At 39.3% G+C, this 25518-nt stretch overlaps 1 protein-coding gene across 1 annotated transcript; it reads right to left on the bottom strand.

Moving 5' to 3' along the window:
* Positions 1–7159: 7159 nt before the first annotated feature.
* Positions 7160–25120, bottom strand: LOC149319467 (zinc finger X-chromosomal protein). The gene is made up of 8 exons (XM_089511777.1): positions 25034–25120; positions 20452–20540; positions 19224–19793; positions 17457–17600; positions 15385–15528; positions 15165–15299; positions 13811–13951; positions 7160–10897 (listed from the first exon to the last, which is right to left on the bottom strand). Exons 2-8 carry the CDS (start codon positions 20510–20512, stop codon positions 9711–9713), a joined length of 2382 nt encoding a protein of 793 aa, XP_089367903.1. The 5' UTR covers positions 20513–20540; positions 25034–25120; the 3' UTR covers positions 7160–9710.
* Positions 25121–25518: the final 398 nt, after the last annotated feature.

Raw genomic sequence — 25518 nt, 5'->3', positions numbered from 1 at the left:
TATTATTCTTGTAAGGGTCAGATGTGAATCGATTCCTGGTGCTGCTTTTTTCATGGCAGTAAAGTGGTAAAATGTGGAGTGCTTTGGAGTTAGAAATGTAATTGTGAAGACATAAAAATTGTATCTATAACCATCACAGAGATATTTATCTCGAGATGACTGTCTCAGTGTCCTTCAGAGCAATAACTGCAACAACTGAGAACATAACAGAAGGAGCTGAAATGTTATGACTCATTTACTCCTAACAAGTCTAATATACTTCAACGAAAGCGTATTGCACATGGCATAAGGGACTCTCTGATACCCTGGAAAGAGCTTCAAAGGCCATTAAAATAAAATACCAACCATTACTACTGCTCAAATATTCTTCAACATCTAAATTAAGCCACCAATAGCAAAGATTGTAATTGCGTTATTCTCTTTGATTCCTTGTCACTCACAGAAATGTCTATGTTTTGCACACTTTTTGTCCTACAGGAGAGAGGGAGATAAACCAGGCAGATAAAACATATTATTTTTATTGTCATGTATAACTTTACTGTTGCGGTATCATTTAAGATGTTAAATGCACACTCTTTCAATGCATTAAAATATCTGAAATCGCTTCCCCTGACTGGAATTCAAGAGGCAGGTTTCCAGGACACAATACAGAATGTCTTTCTGAGACATTCTGAGAAATTTCATAGCTAAGTAACCTAACATCAGAGATCGAGGCTGGAACGCAGTAAGTAGTATCACAGAATTGTATAGAATCTATAGGATCTTACAGTTGGAAGGAACCACAAGGGCCTCTTGTCCAACTCGCTACCATGCAGGAATGCACAACTAAAGCACTCCTGAAAGATGCCCATCCAACCTCTGTTTAAAGACTGCCAAAGATGGAGAGCCCACCATCCCTTGAGGCAATCAAGCAATTCAAACTTTGAGCCAACTTGCATCCCATTCACCCATAAAACAAAATGCATGTTCCCTTTTCCAGGGTCACCTCTCCTTTCAACCCCAAACCAGTCATTATCATGGGACTGAACTTGAAACTCCCAGTGCAATCTCTACTCCCCACACTATATACTATAAGTACGCAAAGCTGTGGCAGGCAATCTGAGGGACTCAGATCGGGACAATACTGCTTTCCAATAACAATAGCAATCTCTCACATCTCCAAGTGAAGTGGCTAAAGCAGGGATGAGAATCATGCAGCCCTTTCAAACTTTCAGCATTTGTCACTATTGGCTATAATGGCTAGGACTCCTGGGCAATGCCATTCAATACCATTGGGGGGAGGGCACATGTTTCCCACCTATGACCTAAAGCGTGGACCCTTATCCATTCCACTAACCAATAAAAACTTGTTTTTCATCTTAAATTTATATTGCCATATATGAACAAATTTTTCCCAATGTCAAAGGAATGGTTTTGTGAGGCATAGACAAAATGACAGCTTACTTACGCTGTTGTTCAGTTTGATTTAATTGAATTAAGTTTGAGTTTTACAGGCCTTTGCTCATTTTGCTTGAGATTCAATAAAATGTGGTAAAAATATCTACAAATGGCTGTCACCTGTGTGAACAAGTGTAGAACTAATCCTGATTTTATAATTGATCTGGAAAGGTGATGTTTCCTTTTATTCTCTTTTGTTACTGTTTTTCTCTGTTGCTGATTATGCACGCATACACACAGCATTACGATATGAAATACACATAGACACAAACAGAGAGAAAGAGTTTACTTTAATGAAGGAGAGAGAAAAATAAGACTCCAGTCACGAAAAGGTTGCTGCATGAAGAACATAGGTAAAAGAAGATGTAAAGAACTTTTTCAAACATATTGCTTTTTTACAGTGCTATTGAAAGAGAACTGAGAATATTCTAGAAGCTACAACACATTCACACAGAGGTTTAAAGCTGCCTCAGGAATCACAGAAGCTGTCACAGAGTTTAAGATGGGAAGAAAACCAAAATCAAGGTTCTATTCTTTGGCAGAAAGCTATACTGTAGTTTAAATTAGTGTGGTGCAGCTGAACCCTTATTTAAAATGTGTTCGCACTGACATCACAAGAAGAGAGTTTCTTTGTTTAATGGCACTGTCAGAGCAGCACACTTTTCACTGAAGCCTGTTGAAGTTAGACCTTTTAATAGAAAGTGACAATTTAAATTGCCATGAAGGTGGCCTAATGGTGCTTCAAACTATTCCTAGCTGATGCTGCAGTTGGCTGCAGACCAGTGTATTAAAGCTAAAAAGAAAAAGGTAGATGGGAGTGGGAAACAAAGTGATGAATAATTAGTCATTCCTTTGTTCTTTGTTATAATAATAGTAGCCACGATGAACTCCTTTGCCTGCATGGTTACTTCTACTGTAGCTCTGTACTGGTTAAATCACCAGCATCAAAGGAAACGTGATAGTTTTTCCTTTTTTTTCTCCTTTGGCGGATCAGCTGTTGGGTGGTCTTTCCGCTTTTTGTTTTCCTGCTTCCCTGGCACACAAAATGGCAACAATTTATGCAGTTTGTTTGCTTGAGGTCTGGTCTAGCTACTGTTAAAGGACTTGTTTGTGTTTCTGCTATTTCCTAGTCAGCATGGTAGGAAATGGAATAAAAAGCCACAAGGTTGTTTAAGGTCCATGAAAAAGAAATGGTGTGGTGCGTTCAGTGCGAAGAAACATTGTGCTGTCTTCTTGCAGGGGCAGTAAAATACAAACACATCAGAAGCTGTGATGGTTGCCATTTGGTTCTCATGCCATGGGACTGGGTCCAACTAGTGATGCCTAATGGTTCCGTGGGGCAAGCAGAATCTGCACATGTGCAAGGAAAACAGTGATGTGCAAAAGTCCTGTAAACACCTTTCGCAATGGGTGTGCACATATCACGCCTTGGATAGCAATATTATATAATTCCCTTATATATAATTCCCTGTATCTCAAAGAAGCCAGCATTCATTTTGGATTGCAAGCAGATCACATTCAAACAGATATATACTCCTTTTAGCCAAGAAAGTTTTTTTAAAAACTTAGGTGAAGTGCAACTATTGCCATCATCTAATATAATGCGCAATAAAATAATAATAAAATAAGCGCAAAGATAAACTCTAAAGCCACAGAGTGACCAGACTGCATAACTGCAAAGGAGGACAGGGCACCATACATGTAGGACATTCAAGGAAAATGTAGGGCATTACCAAAGAAAATCTTAAAACATTCTTATAAAGATAAATTCATGGCTCTTAATCATGCTCAAAATGGAGGACATTTGACATTCCTCCTGCACACAAAGTTGAAATATAGGACATGTCCTGGAAAAGGAGGACCTCTGGTTACCCTGCCACAGCCAACATGAAATAACATTTGAGATGGTGGTGCTAGGTTTGTTGTTTTGTATATAATGAATGGTGTTAGCTGTTTGAACATGTTGTGAATGTGCAATGCCTTTCTTTCCTATTTTATCTTAAGATTTCTTTCTTTTTTATCTTCTTGAAAGCACATCCTGGAAAACTGGAAAAAATCCTGGAGGTTTTTGGAATACGATGGAGAGGGATATGAAGACTTGAACACCAGCAAGATGAGATCCTTTTTCTTGGGAAGTAGTAGATTGTGAATAGTGTAACTGCTGAGCTGTCTGTTTCCCTAAAGTATTTATGGAATTGGATAATCATTATTATTGTTATTGATTATTAACGTTTCAGAAGAGTAGTTGGAGGCCTGATTGTTAAAAATTATGGCCCTGTACAGACAGGCCAAAATAAAGCTGCTTCTGGTCACTTTGGAGTTATGCTGTTTAAGTGATGCATGTGTCCTAAGAGCCCGAAGCCGCGCCAAAGCCATGCTCCAGCCCTAAGGACTGGAGTATTGCTTTGGTGCAGCTTCTGGCCTCTTAAGATGTGTGTGTCATATGAACAACACACCTCCAAAGTGGCCCAAAGCAGCTTTATTTTGACCTGTCTGTACAGGACCAATATTGCACATTTAAGATTTTTGCCTGTGGATAAAATTTAGAAAAATGCCTGTGGAATATTGTTGTTGATGGGACAAGCCTGGTTTATAGCTTATTGTTAGATATTTTTTGCCCTCCATGTTCCATCTGTGAATGGTTGTATTTTGTTTGTTTGTTAGTTTGTTTTGTTAACCTTAGCCATTCCCTTTCAAATGGATGAGTGGGTAAAAAACAGAATTTTCAAACATGCCTGCTCTTTCCAGCTCAAAATGGGGTCAAACAGGGGCAGAGAGGGAAGACTAAAATATGTGCGGGATTTTGCACCTTCATTCTGGTAAAGTTGTAGCATAATATAATGTACATTTAAACACCAAAATGTCATCTTGTCAACAAAAATAAATCTCTTTCCTCCAGTCTGATGTGGTACAGTCTAAGAAGAATATTATAATCTCATGATTCCTTCGCTATGGTCATGTATGAGCTATCATTTTGCTATGCCACTTCTGGCTATTTCAGCTACTGCTTATTTTACCCAGAGGGCTAAAAGATCCCCACTGAAAGAGACTGGGAGAGTGAGGAAGGAACCAGGCTGTGCGATGAAGCAGGAATAGCCAATCTGTCATGCGTCCAGTCAGCCCATCTATCCATGATTTATACTCTTGTTGGGATCATGAATTAGGCATTTCCTCACCTTCTGAGCAAAACTACAGAACATCCCAGACAGCATGATCAGGTGGCTGAAGGATTCTGGGAGCTGTAGTCCAAAAATGTAACTTCTACCAGTTCTACTAAAGAAAATAAAAACCACCACCCTCCAGTCTTCTAAGTGAAAAATTCTAAATAGCATCCATATGCTAATATTCATTGCATCATCCTCATGGAGATTTTTAAAAAATGTATAACATATTCTGAAAATAATCTGTTAGGCAGTAGAAGGAAGCTTTTTAAAGACCCTTATACCAGTATTCATTCTTCTATGATGTAGGAGAGGAGGCAAATATAATAAAAACAAAACTGTCCTTGAGTGAGATGAATGTTGAGTATCTGTTCCATTGTATTCCTATAACATTGGCCTGTTACAGACAGCCAAAATAAATCTGCTTCGAGTCACAGTGGAGGTATGGTGTTTAAATGATGCATGCGTCGTAAGAGTCCAGAAGCCACATCAAAGCCACGCTCCAGTCCTTAGGGCTGGAGCATGGCTTTGGTGCGACTTCTGGACTCTTAGGACGCATGCATCATTGAAACACCATACCTCCACTGTGACTCGAAGCAGCTTTATTTTGGCTGTCTGTAACAGGCCAAAGAAATATTAAATTGTCTGTATCAAATGTTTGGGGCCACAGTTGTTGGCAAACTTATTCTATCTAATTTTATTTTATTGTATTTTACAGTATTGTATTACTTAAGAAATGAGCTGCTAAGCTTTCTTCAGTTCTTATACATTATTGCCACCTATTGGCAAAGGTTTGAGACCAGAATGATCTAACCAATTATATTAAAAAGATCTGGAAGCTTCTCTTTGATCTTTTAATTTATATTAATGTATCTTCATTATTACTTAGACATCCTGTGGTCTTAAAAACAACTATACCCATGTTGTTCACTTTAGACCAAAACTCAACAAGCATAACTCTGAAGAGCAAAATTAGGAAAGTAATACTTCAACAACACTGTATGAGTCACAAGCCAGTGCATAGTTTTAAAACAAAGATTGGAATTCAGTATGGGACTTACACTTATATAAGTGGACTTATATCTATGGAAAATAAAACTGAGCAGTTTTACAACATCCATATTCAGTAAAGGGTTGCTGTGACATTATGACAGAGGGAAGTGACCATTGTGCGACAGTCCCAATGTGCATCTGGACATCAGTGTGCATAGGGTACTCACAGTGCACATCTGGACAATGGCTAGGGACTGCTAGTGCACATCAGGCATTCCCGATGTGTACTATGACAACAGTTAGGAACTACCGAGGCACAGTGGTAGTGCCTGATGTGCATTGGTACACCAGCTAGAGATTGTCATTCTGCATTGGCAGAGCCCATTGCACCTTGGGACACCCTTGATGGTGCCGATACACATCTTTGCAATTCAGCAAGAGGGATCTGTAGGACATCTGCTACATAGCTATGTATGGGTAAAGTTACGCCTCATAGAGAATCATGGCCTTTTTTTAAAAAAATCTTCAGTATAAACTTGCTATTGGAAGACTTTTTCTTGTTATCAGCCTATCTGAGACAGAGATATTGTGTATGCGTGTGTGTATTAGCTGCTAATACTTCATGGGTAGCCTGCAGCCCACCTGTGAGAGCCAGTATGGTGTAGTGGTTTGAGTGTTTGTCTAGAACAGTGGGAGACCAGGGTTTGAATCTGCACTCAGCTGCGGAAACCTAGTGGGTGATCCTGAGCAAGTGACATGCTCTTAGCCTCAGAGGAAGGTGAAGGCAAACCACTTCGGAACAAATTCTGCCAAAAAAAACAAACCCCAACAACCCTGTGACAGGTTCACCTTAGCTTCACCATAAATCAGAAATGACTTGAAGGCACACAGCAGCAGCAGAACTGTGGTGTGCCTCCAGGGACTGTGTTTTGGTCAAGTATTCAAGCATGCCTAGAGAGGAGCAATATTGTGCCTGCTGGACTTGCCCAATAATTGTCTATACTGTGCATGCATGAATAGACTCTTTATGCATTATCTGAACTCCTACAATCAAAATTTATACATAGAGCCTGTTGAGCATGCAATTTACCGGGGTGCAGCCCAAAGTTGCGTGAAGTTATTTTTAAAACTAATCATAGGGGTACTTGTTACTTCTGTAAAAGTTACTTTGACTTTCTAAAAAGTAGCATGCTGTTTGTTAAAGAGTAAAATTTTAATAACAAACACACTTTTAAAATTATTATTTTAAGCAAAGATGGCTTGAAAGAATAGAAAATGGATGTTGTTGAATTGCAACTCTCAGTATTCCTCACTAATAAATATGATGACATAGATCATAAGAAGGCAGTCCAACAAAATTTTATCCACCGCTGGTATAGTAAAATGTACAACACTTAGCACACAATGCAGCACACTTATTCCTTGTAGAATGTCCCAGTCTGAAAATTTCTGTGTAATTCAGAGGGATTAAACATGTCTCTTGGTCAAAGATTTACTCTAACTGAAGTAGATTAAATTATTAGTGAATTATGTAAATCTATAACATATCAAATGAATACTCATTAACAGAAAAATAGTCTGGTTTTTATTTTTTCACATTATCAATACACATTACAACATCACACATCTCTATATATGAGTCTATGTAATTTTTCTTTTTCATTTTTTTACAAAGTGTACAGGAAGAAACAGAGTATATAACAAGCATTTTTACATAACAATTATTTATATTATGTTCTTAGTTTATTTTTTTAAAATGTACCGTTTAAAACATTGAACGGAAACATCAATTTCATAGCATTTGCTAATTAAATAAAACTAGCCTGTAACTAATATCAGTACATTTAACAATAACTAGGTTTCATTTGCTCTTTATACAGACACAATTTACAAAATCCATTTGACTAAACTCTTAATTCCTTTTTTTAAACTTTCCAAATTACGCTCCATGACAAGTATTTATGATTCCAAGTAATGTTAAAGAAATAGGAACTTGGCCTAGTTTTTGAATTTTTAATATGAATTATGATGCCCAATATGGGTAATACTGTTTAACAGACTAGGAGTTTGAACTTTAATAGATTTTAAGAGGCTTGGAAATAACATTATGTAAAAAATATTTAGACATTTGGGCAGATTTCAGTGAAAAATGAGACACCTATATTTTGAAGGTTATATGGGCTCCTCTCTGGATCCTGAAAACACTTATTTCTGTAAGTACAAGTGCCTTCAGGAGCAGGCTTTAAGGCCTCAATGCTACAAAAGTTGAAATGCAGAGTATTTTCAGGGTTCCACACAACTCCACAAGAACTGCTTAACGTACTGCAATATGAAAATATGATGTATGGCCATGCGTGTACTGGATCTGCTATATCAAAGCTCACAGGTGTGCTTGTATTCCAACAACTTTTCCAGGGATCTGGTGAACATGCAACAGTCCACACACATTAAAAGGTCCAAAACAAACACAGCTGCACATAAATCTGACAGCCTTAGATTTGGAGAAAGCAAGATGTAAATTTCATGTAACATACTTCTGACTCACATAGTAACTCAGCTTTTCTCTTAAATAAACCAATCAAAAAGGGAACACTAAATATCTGAAGGAGTGCAGATACTGCACTTTCTCTAATCACATACTATAAGATATAAAACTGATTAGTTGGGATATAAAGTTTCTGATGAAAGTAAGAATAGGGAATGTATGGTGCAAAGGGTGCTCATTTGGAACTTGTTCTTCACTTTCAGTATATTTGATCAGTGCATGTCTAGGGTGAAAAGAAGAAAGGAACCAAAACACACCCAGTTGTGTCACAGCTATTTCCTCTTCTAAATGCAACAAGCGTGGTGCATACACCACTCCAGAAAAATTAAATTAATTACAACATGCTTTGGAATTATTGTTACACGGTTGTTCTTCAGTGAAGTTTGTAAAATTATAGAATGTTACCTTGCCACGAAACAGGCAACAGCAGCTTTGCCTTAGCAATAGTTGGAGAGTACGGGTGGTCACTGCTGCAACGTATTTCCTGAAGTGTATTAATAAAGATGAGGAATTGGCTGAGATCTAAAAAGTTGCTACTTAAGCTTTAAGTATTTGAAAGACTACTCCCTTTTTACTGAATTTATTCTGGAAGGAAAAATTCTGTGGTCCTAAAGAAAATATAAGAAAAGCTGCAAGAAAACAAATGATTAATAAACACACGTGTTTCCATTCTTTACTTTTCTGTATCTCTAAATAATGTATAATCTCTGAAGGTTGTCTGAAGGTGCTGTTAGACAGCTGAAAATGGGATTGGACCAAATATTTCATACGGCTCGAGTCTTGTAATAAAATTGCATTTAATTTTGGGGTAAACTTAGCAACAGGAAATTGAGTAATTTATCCTCTCAACAGTTTAAACAATAGATTTCAAAACACAAGTACATTTGTAATACAAAGCCAAAAGGCAAGAGAAGCAGATAATACTTATGAACAAGTGCCTCAAGTTTTCCTTTAGAAGTCACACCTACTGAAAAGAAATGCTCCCAGCAACCAATGTATTTACTTATTAGAAAAGATTTACATTATATAAAAAGAACCTCAAATAATGAAAAATAGTACTGAATAACTACCATAATGAGTATTTTGTCACAAGTTCCTTAAATATCAATGAAAGAGTTAAGTGGGTTTTATGACACAATGCTCTATTTTGACATTAATGTTTCTCAGGTTATTTTATACAGTTCTCACTATGACCTCTTTATTAAGAACCAATTTGAAATCTCTGTTTAACTCATGACAAAACTGAGCTAATATGATCACGGAATATGAACCATTCAGTAAGATAAATATTGCAAAGAACCAAAGTGGCTAAAAATTCAGTATGAGACAAAATTTATTTATTAAATGCAACTTTATTGTTGCCCTCCTTCCTCATTTACTAAGCAAACGGAAGAGAATTCAGAACACACTAATGAACAAAATGTATAAAAGTCAACTATAAGCAATAATCCTATCTGTATACAGCACTAAATCAAATGCACAGTATTTTGTGTGATTTGCTTTAAAATACAATGACCGCCTAGAAAGCATATCTTTTACACACACCCATCCCAAATCCATATCTAAAGGAGTCCTCATGGCAATCCAATGTCTTTATGATGCCGCATAATATGTTGGTTCTTCTCTGAAGGCCGTCGGAAGCCTTTCTTGCAGAAGTCACAACGATGGGGGTAGTCTTTTGTATGAATGGAAATAACATGCCGTTTGAAACCTGAGGCATCTGTAGTGCTATATTCACAATACTCACACTGATAAACTTTTCTACCACTATGTGTTTTCATGTGTTTTTTGAGTTCCATTTGCAGCTTGAATCCTTTCTTACATCTCTTGCACCTGAATGGAAGATCCTTTGTGTGAACTGAGAGAATATGGCGACTTAGAACAAATGGATCTGCAATCTTAAAGTCACAATGTCTACATTGGTGTAATTTTTTGCCTTTGTGAATGGCAACATGCTTTTTCAGTTCTGATGGCCTGTGAAAGCCTTTATCACACATGTCACACTTATGGGGGTAGTCTTTTGTGTGAACAGAAATTATGTGTCTTTTTAAATCGCTTGAGTTTGAGCTTTTGTGGTCACAGTGCAGACACTGATGTGTTTTGCTTTCTTGATGCATAAGAATATGCTGTTGCAGCTCTTTGGTATCTGAAAATATCTGAAAACAAATGTCACATTTGAAGGGCATTTCCTTACTGTGTCTAGTCTTTACATGAGTTTTCAAGTTGGAAGAGTCGGCAGACCTATACTCACAATATTGGCATTGATAGGGCTTTTCACCAGTGTGAATACGCATATGTTTCTTGAGCTCTGAAGGATGCCGAAATCCTTTGCCACATTCCACACAAATATGGGGGAAGTTTTTGCTGTGCACAGCCAGAAGGTGTCGATTCAGTAATCCCTGCTCTGCTGTCTCATACTCGCAGAACTTACACTTGTGCATTTTGTTTGCTGCCTTGTCCCTGTGCACCATCTTGTGTGTAAACAAAGCTCCAGCATGAGAGAAGCTTTTCCCACATTCATCACATTCAATTAGCTTCTCAGTCTTAGTAATGAGCTTGTGACTCTCCAGATGGTTATGCAAACTTAACTTTTTATTTGTAGTGTAATCACAATCAGTGCATCGATATTTTTTCTTTGCAAGGAGATGCTCTGGGTGGTTCTTCATATGCCTTTTCAAGAAGCCCCTGGATTTAAACTTCTTCCCACAAATCATACAGGGATAGACTGTCAAAGGATGGCCATCAGGCCCAATTATTATTGCTGCAGAATAAAAGCAGAAAGCAAATCATGAAAAGAATATCCATTCTGGTCAAAGGCAATTTACTTACACGTGTCTACAAACAACAATGGACACAATAAGCACTTCAAAAGGCTACTGATTTTTATGGCAGAATTAAGCATGTCCTTAAATCTTTCAACTGGTATCAGTAAAATTTCAATAACCTTAACATTATCTGGATGGATCCAACAAGGGAAAGGCTTGTAGCACTTCAGTCACTGACAGCAATGTCAAGTGCAGGTATCTCCTTCAATGAGAAAACTTAAACCTGTTTAAAGGAATACCGACATGCCATTAAATGCAGAACATATAGTCTATTAAAGTTATCATGGAATTGGTAATCTTTCCAATACCTATTTATGATAATAGTTTCCAAAACTGTAAATAAAATGTCCATTGTTGGAAGTGAACTTGTCTACAATTTTTGTTTGCTTTGTATACCACTGAGCTTCTAAACAACGTATTTAACTAAAACTAAATATGAAAAACAACCCAGTACATGCCTGGAATACCCAGAATTTGATATGATATTTCAGTTATGGGGGCTATAACAAAGAACTGTTGCAGCAATTTCCCTCACCCGCAAATCGTACACCCTAGTGTGTTATGTAGCTGTTAGGGCTGCCAGGAAGACAGTGCTCATGGGCACAGTATCAACCAAACCTATAACAAGCCTGTGCTGGAACACTACAGCCACATCTATACTCTCTCAATATTTGCATCACAAACTGATGACATTACTTAGACAACAATGTTGCAAAGAATTTCCCATTTTAGCCTCTTGTGATCCACAAACAGTAAATCAAGTACAAGGCATGTTGATTATTGCTTTTATTATCTGTGATGGTCATGGGGTAAACACATTGACTAGGTTGGTTGTGTATTTACAAGAATATGCCTTGGGCTCCATTTGCTTCTGTGACTCTTCCCTTAAATCTTATGGACTGCAAAACTGGACTTCTAAACTATTAGAAATGTCATCCATTTAAGGACTTATTTATGTCCAATACTGTTTGAAAAATTTGGTGAGCTGCACAGTTCCAGCCTAGTTTTTAATTTTTCGTGTTCTCTTTCATATGCTGCTTCTGAATGCTAAATATGCCTATGGCCTGTTACAGACTGTCAAAATAAAGCTGCTTCGGGCCTCTTTGGAGGTATGCTATTTAAATGATGCATGGGTCCTAAGAGTCCGGAGGTCGTGCCAAAGCCACACTCCATTCCTAAGTACTGGAGTGCAGCTTTGGTGCAGCTTCCGGATTCTTAGGATGCATGCATCATTTAAACAGTATACCTCCAAAGAGACCCGAAGCAGCTTTATTTTGGCAGTCTGTAACAGGCCTATGTCTTGAAATTTAGTCTTGATGAAATGCTGATAAGAAAAGCTTAAATTCTACAAAAACAAATATTGTATTCAAAATAAACTAGTTCTACTATTTATTGAAAATTAGCAAACATTTTGAGACCAGAGTAAATTTTTACAGGCATGTGAGAACACACATATACACCTTGCTGCAGATATCGCCTCAGAGTATAACACGGGATAGATTCCCTGCTGGGCCATGGAAACCCACTGGGTGATCATGGGCAAGTCACATACCCTCAGTCCCAGAAAACCCCAGGATAGGTTCGCCTTAGGGTTGCCATAAGTCACAAACAATTTGAAGGCACAAAACAACAACATAACACTAGATATGTGGATATTATGATTTTTTGGAAAGCTGGCATAATCTTTTCTAGTTAACAGGCGGTGGGTGGGAGTAATGAATCACACGCATTTGTATGTTTAGATATTTCTATGATGATAATGCTGGTATGATATTCACTAGAAATTGCAAGTGTTTCCAGGCTCCCTAAAATAGTTCCAGTGTGGTGGTGTTGTTTGAACATTGGTTTGAATTCCTGCTCAGCCATAGAAACCTACTGGGTGACCTTGAACAAGCAGCAGCAGCAGCAGCAGCAACAACAATAATTGCTCTGTGATAGGTTAATGTTATGGTTGCCATTAGTCAGAAATGACTTAAAAGTATACAACCAGCTCTATGCCAAATGTTTTGTTTTCTCTGCACTGTTTGTAGTAAGACCTGACTTGTGCATTACTGTTCACAATACCACTGATGTCAAACTTTCTTGAAAATGCTTGAATCATATTCTGAGGATTGCAAGTAATTTATTAGTCTATGTAATTCCTAGCATTTTGTTTGACAGTTTGTTTCTGAGTACAATTCAAAGTGCTGGTTATGTTCTATAAAGCCCTATATGGCTCAGGTCCAGGCTATTTGGCAGATTGTATCTCCCTGTATGAACTGGCCTGCGCTCTGAGAGCCTCAGGAGAGGCCGTTCTCTCAGTCCCAACCCCAACACAAGCACAGCTGGTGGGAACATGACAGAGTGCCTTTTCCATGGCTGTCCCTAGACTCTGGAACCCCCTTCCCAGGGAGGCCAGAATGCCCCTCTTCTTTGTTGTCCTTCTGGCAGACTAAGACCTTTTTGTGTAGACAGGTGTTTAAAACAGAAAGCTTTTAAACAATGTCCTGGGGGGTAAGTGTGTGTTTTTAATGTGTATAGTTTTTTTTACATGCTTTTATCTTTTTAATTGTATTTTTAAACAATTGATCTCTTTTAATTTTGCAACAGTTTGATTCCATTTTAATTTTCACTTTTGTAAGTTTTTAAATTGTATTTTTGTAAGTTTTTAGGCTGTAAGCCGCTTTGGGTCCCAATTTTGGGAGAAAAGTGGGATACAAATTAATATAATAAATAAATTATAATAAATACTGTACTCTCTTTTCAAAGCAGTGTAATAAACTCAGGCGTCTTACAGACCACCCAAAAATGCATCTCAGGTTTTTTTTATTTTGACAAGCAATTCGTTACTAGAATAGGTGAATATTCACCTGTTTGGTACTGTCTGGATTCCAGCCTCCTCCTCTTTCTTGGTCTTTGTTTTGCTAATCTCCCAAGCCCAGACGATTCATCTATGTGCAAGAGAGCGCTTGCAGTTCCATTTCGGTTTTCAACTGCATCAGTGTTATTACCTGAAGAGAATTAAAAATACATAGTATCAGTACTCAGCATATAAAAGATTATTCAAAACGATGACGGTATTAGTGATGATCACATTTTAAAAATTAAGCTTGAAGAGTCAACTCTGAAAGTCTGTAAATAGCTATTCCACCCTTTTCCACCACATCACCACTTCAATCTCACAATGTCATACAGAAGAGTCATACAGCGCTCAGGCACAGACAGACTAACAACTGATATTAATGAGGTTGCTTCCATGCAGTTTGAATGTTTAGAGGACATATGGCTGCTTGTTTCTACAAACTAGTAGTGATAGTCACTTTCACATGAAGTGATCCAGTACAGTACTTCTGAGAATACTGCAGTCAAGTGGGAAAGGTTGACCCGATTACCAGATCCATAAAATCTACTCCTCCACATGTCAATAACTGTCCCACACACTTCATTATGGAATAAGAGAAAAACACAGAAGTGGTTGCCACACTGCTAAATATATGGGACAGAAAAGGACTTCAGGCAGAAGTTTCAAAAAGAAAATATGATGTAATTAATGTGACAAAAGTACAAATTATTGGTGAAATTTTAATTTTACATTAGCTCAGTATTTTAATTACTGTTCTGACTCAATGAGTTAAATGTTTTTTTTAAAAAACCTTATCTTTCTCTCTTTTTAAAATCTTTTCTCTTAAACTCCTGAATTTGTATGTCTCTGCTCAGCAAAATCCCTATTAATTCTTTTTAAGATCAACACTATCCATTTTTGTAGTGACCAACAGCCTAACAGGAAAGGAGTTTAAAAGGTTCCAAAGCTTGTGTTTCATCTTCAGTTCTACCATTTAGAATGATGACAACTTAAAGTTAGCGCCCAGTGTAATCTTTTTCTATCTTATATAAGACAACTGGCATAAGTATTTATGAACAGGATGCAAATGACATATATGTACTCATATAAATTCTGATGCAAAATATTAGACATTCTCTGAGAAAGTCTGCATTTCTTTCCTCCCAAATAGAAGGCTGGATACTAATATCCTCCTTATGCAATTTTCAGATGGAAGCACATACTTCCTTTGATGATATAGTTAAATCCTACCAAAACAGAAAAAATCCCTCCATCAAATAAGTTGGAAGCTAATGTTCTTTATCTTCAAAAACTGCAACATCTGCAAGGGTGATATGCTACCAAATCCAATCATACAGCAGACACATGGCTAGTGACCATACCATAAGCTGCTGCCCAAGCTATTGGCATAAAACTTTTGATTTCGTTGTCATCAATTGGTTGCTCATGAGCACCTGCTGCATCTTCCTCTCCTACTATCACTTCCATATAGACCTCATCAGCAATTTCTGCAACAGCTAAGAGAAAAAGAAACACTATGTAGTATGACTTTTATATTACTTTAAATAAATTCATACCCCTAAATAAATGCCACATACTTACTTAAATCTTCATCTTCATGCTGAGAGTCATTTACTGCCATATAAACCATTTTTTCCCTTGGAATACGGACACTGCTATTTTGATTAATTAATGTGTCTCCATGGTCATTTTCCGATTCACTTTCCACAATGTCTACTGTGCCTCCTGAGTAAAAAGAATGAGACAAAGTATTTTGTAAGAACATATTTCTATTCAATTATGGTTTACATTTAAGAAAAAAAATCTACACAAATATCTAGAAAAGAGCAAGTTGGAAAAGACTGAACCAGTAAAACAGAGATACCGTGAAAGGTGTACAGCACAATCCTACATTTATTTAATCACAAGTAAGACCACTGAATTTAGCTGGTGAATGTGTACAGAACTGTAAGCTCTGATTAGGAGTCAACATACAGTTTTTCTGGAGGGACACTCTGAAAAGGCTGAGAGATTGCCAGAATCTTAACATTGGTCCGAACACACAGGCCAAAGGAAGTGGCTTCCAGCCGCCTTGGGGGCATGGCATTTAGACTGGTCTGATGCAGCACTCCAGTTCAAAGGACTGGAACAAAACGGAACATTGGTTCTTACCTGTGAAATGTTCATTTTCAGCAATGTAGGTGGAAATATCCTTTATCATGGGTTGATTCCGTCTCGTTGCTCCAAATAGGCAAGAAAAACAGACTTGAAGGAATCTCCACCAGAGGGAGAAACCCCCACCATCCCTCAGTTGATATTATAGCCAAGGATACAAAACAAGCTCAGAGAGCATTCAATGCAAATATAATAAATAGAAACTACCATAAACTCAAAATAAAAGTAACTAACAACCAGCCTTGCAGAGTCAAGGAAACAGCCTCCTCAGTTCAGGGTGGGGAAGATATTTCCACCTACATCGCTGAAAATGAACATCTCACCGATGAGAACCAATGTTCCTTTTTCCTGTGATGGAGGTGGAAACATTCTATATCATGGCATTTACCAAAGCTCCCCAAACAATGGGTGAGTGAACTGAGGCATATCACTTATATGAGAACCACAAGATATGTCTACCAAAGGGAGCCTCTTTTGATTCAAGGCAACCCAACAGTGGTGGCATGTAAATTTAGAAGATGAAGGCCATGTCACTGTCCTACATTTATCTAAGATGGGTGTGACTGTTGCTAGTGCAGAGGAACTAGCTGCACTGTAAATGTAGTGTACAACATCGGCGCCCAGCAGAAATATCCCAGTCTTCTTGTAGCATGTTAAAATGCATCCAAGGCATACCACAATTTTACCAACTCCTTTTGATTGTGACAAAAAGATGCTGAAATCATTTCTTGAACCAAGTTATTAGAAATGTTGCTTTTGCTATCAGTGACCTAGATTGGGTCAGTCCTTTGGTTCACATGCATCTTTAAACTTGTCAATTTGAATCAGAATTGTGCTATTCGTACTTGTGGGTGAAAAACCCGAATACAAATGTTATTGGTTGTAGTTCAACCCAGTTTATACTATGGGATAGATTTTGTTGATCCCACTTTTTTTTTAACTTTTTTTTTTTTGTAGGTAGTTGCCAAAGCAGGACAGAACCAATAATAAATATAAGAACAGAATAAATATTAGAAGAAATATTAAAGTCTTTAAGCCAAAGTAAAGGAAAAAGAAGAAGAAAAGGAAAAACAGTCTACTCAGAGCCGAGGCAGGAAAAAGACTGAGGGGTGGTGGAGCTTGCTACCTCTGGTGGTGACTCCTTCAAGTCTGTTTTTCCTGCATATTCAGAGCAATGAGACGGAATCAACCCATGACATAGGATGTTTCCACCTCCATCGCTGGAAAAAAGAGCTATTTTAATCTGGCTCCTGCGGCATGTGGCTTGGGACTACAGGCAATGGTCCATTTTGGGAGTGGGCTGTGCAGTCGCCATGGTTCTCCTTCCCAGTCATGTGTTCGGCGCCTTACATTTTGAAAAATTGTCTACCAGCAAGCTATGTAATTACAGACTAAATGTTCTCCACATTTTTGCTTTTATTTTATGACAGCTCTTGGAGCTCAGCTTTGGTTCTAGGACCTCCAAGTAGTGGTCCTAAATATTTTTTTTAATTACTTACCTATATCATCTTCTCCAGGATCAGCCTTAAAAATGTAGACTTTGATGACTTCTGGGCAAATGCCATCCATTTTACAGGTATCACCTTCAGACTCTGATTTAGCATCCACAGAATTGTCTGCTTCTGTCTTGACAGCTTCATCCACTACAGAGAAAAGCAATTAAAATAATGTAATACCAGCCTTCTATAAACAGGTTGCAATAAAACAGAAGATGCTTTGAATTTCAGAAGTACTGAAAAGTATAACAAAACTAGTTAAACATGATAGTAAAAGAACCCTTTGTATAATGAATTGTTTACAAAAAATTATAATGCAGTTAATCAACAAACAAGATAAATAAAAAAACCCAAATGTTCTTCTGTATAGTTTCATAAAAATAAAACATGCCTCTTACTGACATTTTAATCTTGGCCAAATCAAAAGAAATGACAGGAAGCAAGAAAAATGCCATTCTAAATAAGAGTATTTTGCAGTTTGCCTTTGATCCATAATGTAGACATCCAGGTTATTTTATTCTGATCAGGGCCACTTTATACAAGCAATATGCGTGCAGAGTCTATAATCCAAGCAATATGAACTATAATCTAAACAAGCAATATTAATCTAAGCATTATACATATACACTTAAATTGTCTTTCATCTGCCATTTGGAACTGTCAGAGGCAGTCATGGTTATGTACAATATCAAACCCAGGTAAAAGAGGGCATGAGAAAACTCAAATGCAAGGCAAGAACAGTACAGGGAAATTAAACATGATCCTACAGCTCAAAACTGTATCAAGAGCCATATGAACATGTAATTTAAAAGGCTTGTTTTCACGCTTCTCTATAAAGCAGTTACACATTGGAGTAGACTACACAAAATTAGGGATCAATTTCCATGCTTAAGAACTGGTAGAACTTGTTTAGAAAGCTTAAGGCAAACTATGAAGTAACAGGGAAACTTTCACTTAGCATAAATTCTAGTATAGACATCACATCTAATCATGAAGGGTGTGGATTTACATGTTTTGCAAGAAATAAGCCAATTATTTTTTTCTGATTTAATTATTCTGGAAAATGCTGATATGTAATGAGAATCCAACAAAGATACCTATTTATTATTAAAAGCTAACAGCTAACTCACACTGATCACTACCATACAAATATATACAGCTGAATTTCTGCCTTCAAATAAGCTCTACTCCTATGCTGTATCTGGCAATGAATACTGTTGCCAATGTAGGAGTGCCAAGACATACTGCTGCCATTTTGCAGCAGTGACTGAACCTCGCTATAAACTGTTTTCTGTTTGGAATACCAGGATGAGAAACAGCTCTCTTATCCAGTGTTAATGGGTGATTCTAGCTGTAACACAGATACACACAAAATATTGGGTATAATTATAATATTATAAATATGCAAATTGCACATATTAGGACACAGCTTCAATTTATTTATTTATTTTCACATTTTCACTAATCATCCTATTCCATTATCCTTCTTTTGCTAACTGCTATACACTGCTTCTCTTGCTGTTCAGTCTTCCTTACTCTTTGATAGAAAAAGAAATAATCAAGATTCTGTATAATGATAATGTGCTTTCTCCAGAACTATTACTGCTTCCACCTCAGTTTTAACACTCTACCAGCACATACTGAAGGTGATAATATTGCATTTACATATGATTGTCACTACAGTTAAATCACAGGACTAGAACACAACCTCTGAATTAGGGATTTCAAAGTAACATTGTAGTGCTTAAAACACTTTACCCAAATACTTACAAGAAATCATAAGGTAGTCTTCACAGTTGCCCTTGTCATCATCATGTTCCACAGGTATTCCAGTGGCATCAATTACAGCTTCAGAGGCACAGTCTGCAACCAGCACCTCTGAAACTACATCCTCTCCCAGGGTCCCTGTAACAATTTCTGCTTCTACAACATTATTATGATCATGAACAACATGTTCCATATGTCCAACATCAGGTATGTGCATTGACTCATTTGTGAGCACATGTTCAGGTACTGATATTGTTGAAGGTGTGATCTCAGAAGATAAAACATCTTCTGGAACACTGCAATGTGCTAATGACACCTCTTCAGTGACATCACTGTCCAGCACTGGTTCAGGTATAATAACAGTCTGAGATACATCTGCATCTTCAATGATGTCTGGACACTGAACATCTTCTATAACAACGTCCTCAATGACATCTTGAATTACTACTGAGTCTGGATCATCAGGAACAAAATTATGAACAGTTATATCAGAGTCCTCCACATCTGACACATATACAGTTTCCTGTATTTCAACCACAATTTCATTTCCATTCATGTGTGTTCCATCAGCTCCTGAAATATATAAACATAATCAAAAACATCTTATCAGTGTAACTCAAACCTTCATGAAAATCAGCATACTTTTCTTATTATTCTAGGGATATTTCTGAAACTTTTTCCTCACTGAAAAAATTTAAAACTTGGGTACGTCTAACCTTCTCTCCCTAGGCAAGTTATACATATTTTATTTTCATAAGAAACACTGCATATGGTTAAAATGTTTACTTCTGTACTGTTAGCTCCCTACAGCTATTACTGTTCTTCCACCATCATTTTGTGTAGGAGCTGTTTGGAAATGGTCTGAAGGCCCTAAAACTGACTTAAAAAGTGTCAGACTTTGCAGAGGGAAAAGAAATGAATAACCTGAAATAAGCAGGTTGTGAAATGGCTGGGAACTGCTAATTACCTTTCAACTAACTTGGTTCTTCCCTAAAATACTTGCTATATCTTATTTCATCTTACCTTAGCTCAGAGAGGTGGCAAGCAATAATATTAATAACCAAATATTTAAACGTACAATGCTTTTGGAACAGTGAGCACTATATACATTTTCATCCTTAAGCCACTTGGTCTAGGCTGGTGTCATTCAGAAAAAATAATAATAAACTATGACTTGCCAAAAGCACTTAGACAAAGCAATCTTAACATTATATGCCACCTCATGGCATACCTGTAGGATCAAAAAATGCATGTGCATCATGTGGCTGTAGTTCAAGTCCATCTTCATCCATGGCCTTTAAATTTCATCAGTCACAACATCTATAAAATAAATATAAAGAAGCTTTCAATTAGTCTTCTACTCTACCCACAAGCATTTACATCTGTTGCTCCTGCATGTTGGAATGGACTCCCTGAGGAGATTCGTCTCAGCTCTTCCTTGGAAGTCTTTAAGAAAGCGTTGAAGACTTACTTATTCTGCTTGGCATATCCCCCTGATGCTTCATAGAGATAATTATCCTCCTATCCCATCATCCTCCAATGTTATGAGTATTTGTGATGATAATTTGTAATTATGAGATTGTAAGATGTAAATTTGTTTTTATAGGATGTTTTTATATGAGGTTTTTAGTGGAATGTTCTTTACTGTATTTTATGCTGTAATACGATGTGTTGTACATCTGTATTTTCCTGTGAACCGCTTTGATCTCCCAGGAAAAGCAGTATAAAAATAAAGATTGATTTATTATTATTATTATTATTATTTTATATACAAGTTCAGTGGGTTACCATGGTTAAAATTTTTGAAGAAAAAACACATGGTCAATTTTTTTTTAGCTCCTAAAGAGTTTACTTTTTGCCCCATTACTGCAAAGTAGACATTACAGGGGTTCAGCGGATTGCTTACTGGGTGAAGCTTCCTTATGGTTTGCTACAGGCAATGATTGAAGGGACATACAGCTGTGCTGGGACAAGAGTCCTGTCTCTAAGGAGGAGTATCCCTCTCTTATTGGGGTTCAAAGACTTCTCATGAAAAACTACTCATAAATAATGTTCTTATTTCAGTTGTACCTCAATAGTCACAATAAACTTCTCAGTACTGATATGCCAAACTACAAGCAATAAACACTAACTGCATATTTTCCAGTATAATACGTCAGGCATAGTAAACAAAACTACACCATACATTTAAACAAGGTATAAATAACAGTTCTAGATGTTTTGCTCCAGTATTGTTGAGTACAGAATATAGTAACATTTATTACTATATTATCCAGTGTACATTTCCACGCAAAAACATGCTCTCTTTTTCCACTCACCTTGCTAAAAGAGGTATAAAAATGGAATTTGCTTCGCTTTGAGAATACATGAGCTAGAATATTTATTCTGGGGGAAAACACCACTACAACCCCATATTCCTGGCTGATAAGTTATATACCCTTCCAATGATGGCTGATAAGTGTTATATACCCTTCTAAGTGGTAAGTCCCTCTGTGTTCAAAGGTGTTAACAGTCAGATAAATGTGCACTGAATCGAAGATTTCAGGGGAGACACTGCTGTCCCCCCCCCCTAAAATAAGTCTGACAATTTTCTGTTGCTAAAAACTGTTTCCCAATCTGTTAATTTTTTACAAAAATTGTTAACTGGTTTCCCTTATTATTCTAGATCAGTGGGATCCTCATGGGGACATGAGACTTGGAAGCCCTGATTCCTCCTCCTAACACTCTCTCTCTCTCTCTATCTATCTATCTATATATATATATATAAAACAGTGTAAATGAAAATATGCATACTACATTAGGGATGTGTGCTAAGAAAAATTAAGTACCACTGTTCTAGACAAAGGTGAACACCACATTTTCACTGTGGACTCTCTGAATATGTTTATCCAATTATTGCATCTATTATAGTAAGTAAAAAAACACAAGGCAGCCTACAACTAGCAACGTGTGTGTGTATGTGTGTGCATATGTGTCTATATGTTACTAGTTGTAGGCTGCCCTGTATTGTTTTTTTTTTATTTCTTGCTATAATAGATGAACTATATTATTGCAGCACCTTTTTGACTAACTGAAAGAAAGAAGAGAGTAGACTGAGCTTTTATAGACTTGAGCCTACTTCCTCAGGGGCATGCTTATACATGTTTATATAGAAGGGAACACTCTGGCATCCTCATGTGAATAAAGCTCTCATCACCACTGCTGATTATCTAGAGAAAACTGACCTTTTTCTGAACTAATAATGTGGCTGGGGACAAGATTTCAAAATGTATTAAGCTTATTTATGCAAAGATTTTGAGCCCCCACTTTAGCAACATGCCACTCTTTTAGTGTAACAGGTGAATGCCCCTTTAAGCATGGTACAGCCCTCCTTAATGAAATTAAGCGGTCCAGAGAATTATTCCCCTTACACAGCATCATTGGTCACTAGGGCTGCATCCACACTGCAGAGATAATCCATCTTGACACCACTTTTATTGCCATGGCTCAATGCTAGGGAATTCTGGCAACTGTCATTTTGTGAGACATTCAGCCTTCACTGTCAGACATCTCTGGTGCCACAACAAACTACAGTTCCCAGAATTCCACAGCAGTGAGCCATGACAGTTAAAGCAGGGTCAAACTGGATTATTTCTGCAGTGTGAATGCTACCTAAAAGGCATCTGAACCCTGGGCATGTAATGTTATTAATGATTCAATCTGAGACTGAGTGAGGCAAGGAGGAAGCTTGTCACTGAGGGGATGGTTTTGTGTGCATCTCTGTGTCTCGTTCCCCTCAAAAACATGGCAGTATCCAACTTCTGAGGATGGGAAGGCAGGGAAAGAAATAAGAGACTTAACCTACATCCATACTGCAGAAATAATTTGATTTCGCACCGCTTTAACTGCCATGGCTCAAGGCCATGGAATTCTAGGAACTGTAGTTTTGTGAGGCATTTGGCCTTCCCTGTCAGAGAGCTCTGATGCCAACATGGCTCAATACTCTGGAATCCTTGGGACTGTAGTTTTGTGAGACATTCAGCATTCTCTGTCAGAGACCTCTTCTACTATCACGAACTGCAATGAATTCCCAGAATTTCATTAACACTGACCCATGGGAGTGAACTGGGTTATTTCTGCCGTGTGGGTGCAGCCCAAAAAAGCCATCTCCCTAACCACTGGGTCTGCAGAACGAATCCAGTTTGGCACTGCTTTAACTGCCACGGGTGAGTGCTATGGAATCCTGGGAACCATAGTTTTGTGAGGCATTTTGGCCTTCCCTGTCAGAAAGCTCTGGGTAGACCTAGAGATACAAGTACAAGGTGTTATACAAGGTGTTATACCTTGGTTATACATGCAGTACAAGGTGTTGGTTTTCAGCTATAAAAGCCCTACATGGCTTGGGGCCGATTTAATTGCAGGAGCATCTCATTCCATATAATCCTTCCCGCACTCTTAGGTCCTTTGGGAAGAATCCTCTGCAGCCAAAGAAGACTAGATTGACTACTACTTCCCAGAGACCTTTTTGTCAGCTGCTCCAAAACTGTGGAATGGCCTGCCAGAGGAGATCCCTCAGATTAATACTCTTGATGTCTTCAAAAGGCAATCAAGACGGATCTCTTCCTTCCAGCAGGCCTTGCCTGGTTGATCTCAAAAACCAGACTGCCCCTCTGCCCATAGCTCCCTTATCATCTGACTGCCATTTTAGCCCTTTAACTAAATTTTACTGTAGTTTTTAATTTGAATGTTTTTAGAACGTGTATTTGGAAGTTATTGTATGTTGGGAATGGGCTGGAGAGGGTGTATTTTTATGATTTCTGCGCTATGTAATTGTGTTTTTGCTTTTCTTTTTGGAACCAGCCTTGAATGGGAGAGGCGGGTAGAAATAATAATAATAATGATGATGATGATGAGATATTCCTAGAGAGAACCCTCCACTAAGCATTTGTAGCTCCTCCAGCGCAATTCTAAGGCCAGTGTTTGGCAGACGCTGCCCACAGAGTTGCACTGGAGGACTTAGAGATTCTCAGGTTAAAAGCCTGGTGTTTCTGCTATTCGTGGCCCTTCCACATTCACAGGGTCTTGTGCCCTCAACCCCAGAGGAGACGGAGGGACACCCACTTCTTAACCCCAGTCCCTCAGGCATTTGTCTGGGGCCAACTGGGCTCCTCCTGGTCTCCCTGCTAACATTCTGGTTCTAAAGAGTAGCCCATAAGCGCAGGGAGGGAGGCCTTTCAGCAGAGCCAGGGATATGTAACTGGGGGCCCCCTTGAGCCTAAGCCAAGGCCCAATGGAAAGCTAGACTACAAGTCCCAGGATTCCAGGGCAGCGCCGCCATGTCCCTTGTTTGTGTGGCTGCGTGGGGCCTGCTTTGGAAGACAACTGGGCCCAAGGCGGGCAAGGAAGGAATAAAGGAGGGAGGAATGGAGGGGAGGAGGGCGGCCTCCCCGGGCGCCGTCCCCGCCCTCCCCCTTCCCTCCCGGGCGCCGCCTGAGGCCTGGAGCCAGGCTCCCAAGATGGCGCCCGCGCTCCCTCCCTCCTCCTCCTCCTCCCGGCCGCCATCTTGTCTGCTTCTCCTCCTCCTCCTCCTCCGTCTCTCCTAAACTGGGGCCTAGGCCCCAAGACCCCCAAAGCCAGGCCCGGCGCCCTCCCAGGCCCGCCCCGACGCCTCCCTTCGCCCCAGACCCCCGAGGCGAGGCCAGGCCCCGGCGCCTCCGCCTCCAGCCCCAGCCCCTTCGGGCCCAGTCCCTGCCGGGCCTAGCTGCGGCCTTCTCGCGGCCTGCGCGGCCTGTTCCGGGGCCTAGCGCGGGAGGCCTGTCCCCGGAGGGCCTTACCGGGGCCGGCGGAGGGCTGGGGAGGCCTCTCTCTCTCTCGCTCGGCGGAGCTGGGCCGCGCTCGGTGCAATGTCGGCGGGGCGGGCGGGAGCGGAGCGAGGCGGGAGGGAGGGGCCGAGCGCGGAGCCTGAGTGGAGGAAGAAGCCGAGCTGCTCGCTCCCCGGGCCCGGCCGCCGCCGCCGCCGTCAGCACGTCACGTCACCGCCCGAGAGAGGGCCGCCAAGGGCGGAAGGCAGGCCACGGCCACGGCGCGGATGCTGCCGCAGCCCCCGGCCCCGCTGCCCCGCTCGACCCTAGGCCGCAAACACCGCCAGGCCCGGTCCCAGGCAGCAGTAGCTGCAGCAGGGGCAGCCCCTCCGTCCCGCCCTCCTCGGTTCCTTCTGGCCGGGATTTCCAAACTCGAGCGGCGTCTAGGCCTCGAAAAGCCCCAGCTTTTCCTCAGGCGCCGCCACCGCCGTCGCCCCCGCCGCCCCAGAAACAGCCCC

This window comes from Sceloporus occidentalis, unplaced genomic scaffold (assembly GCF_023333645.1).
Source record: "Sceloporus occidentalis isolate IW3139 unplaced genomic scaffold, rSceOcc1.0.p SCAF_2, whole genome shotgun sequence".
Classification (NCBI taxonomy): Eukaryota; Metazoa; Chordata; class Lepidosauria; order Squamata; family Phrynosomatidae; genus Sceloporus; species Sceloporus occidentalis.
This window is presented reverse-complemented; position numbering and strand designations above follow the sequence as displayed.

Excerpts from the sequence above, each read along its gene's own strand:
- LOC149319467 (XM_089511777.1), bottom strand. The coding sequence starts at position 20,512 with ATGGATGAAGATGGACTTGAACTACAGCCACATGATGCACATGCATTT. Across the intron at positions 19,794-20,451 it reads TGCATTTTTTGATCCTACAG|GAGCTGATGGAACACACATG; the intron begins GTATGCCATGAG and ends TATATATTTCAG. Across the intron at positions 10,898-13,810 it reads ATCCAGACAGTACCAAACAG|CAATAATAATTGGGCCTGAT; the intron begins GTGAATATTCAC and ends TTTATTCTGCAG.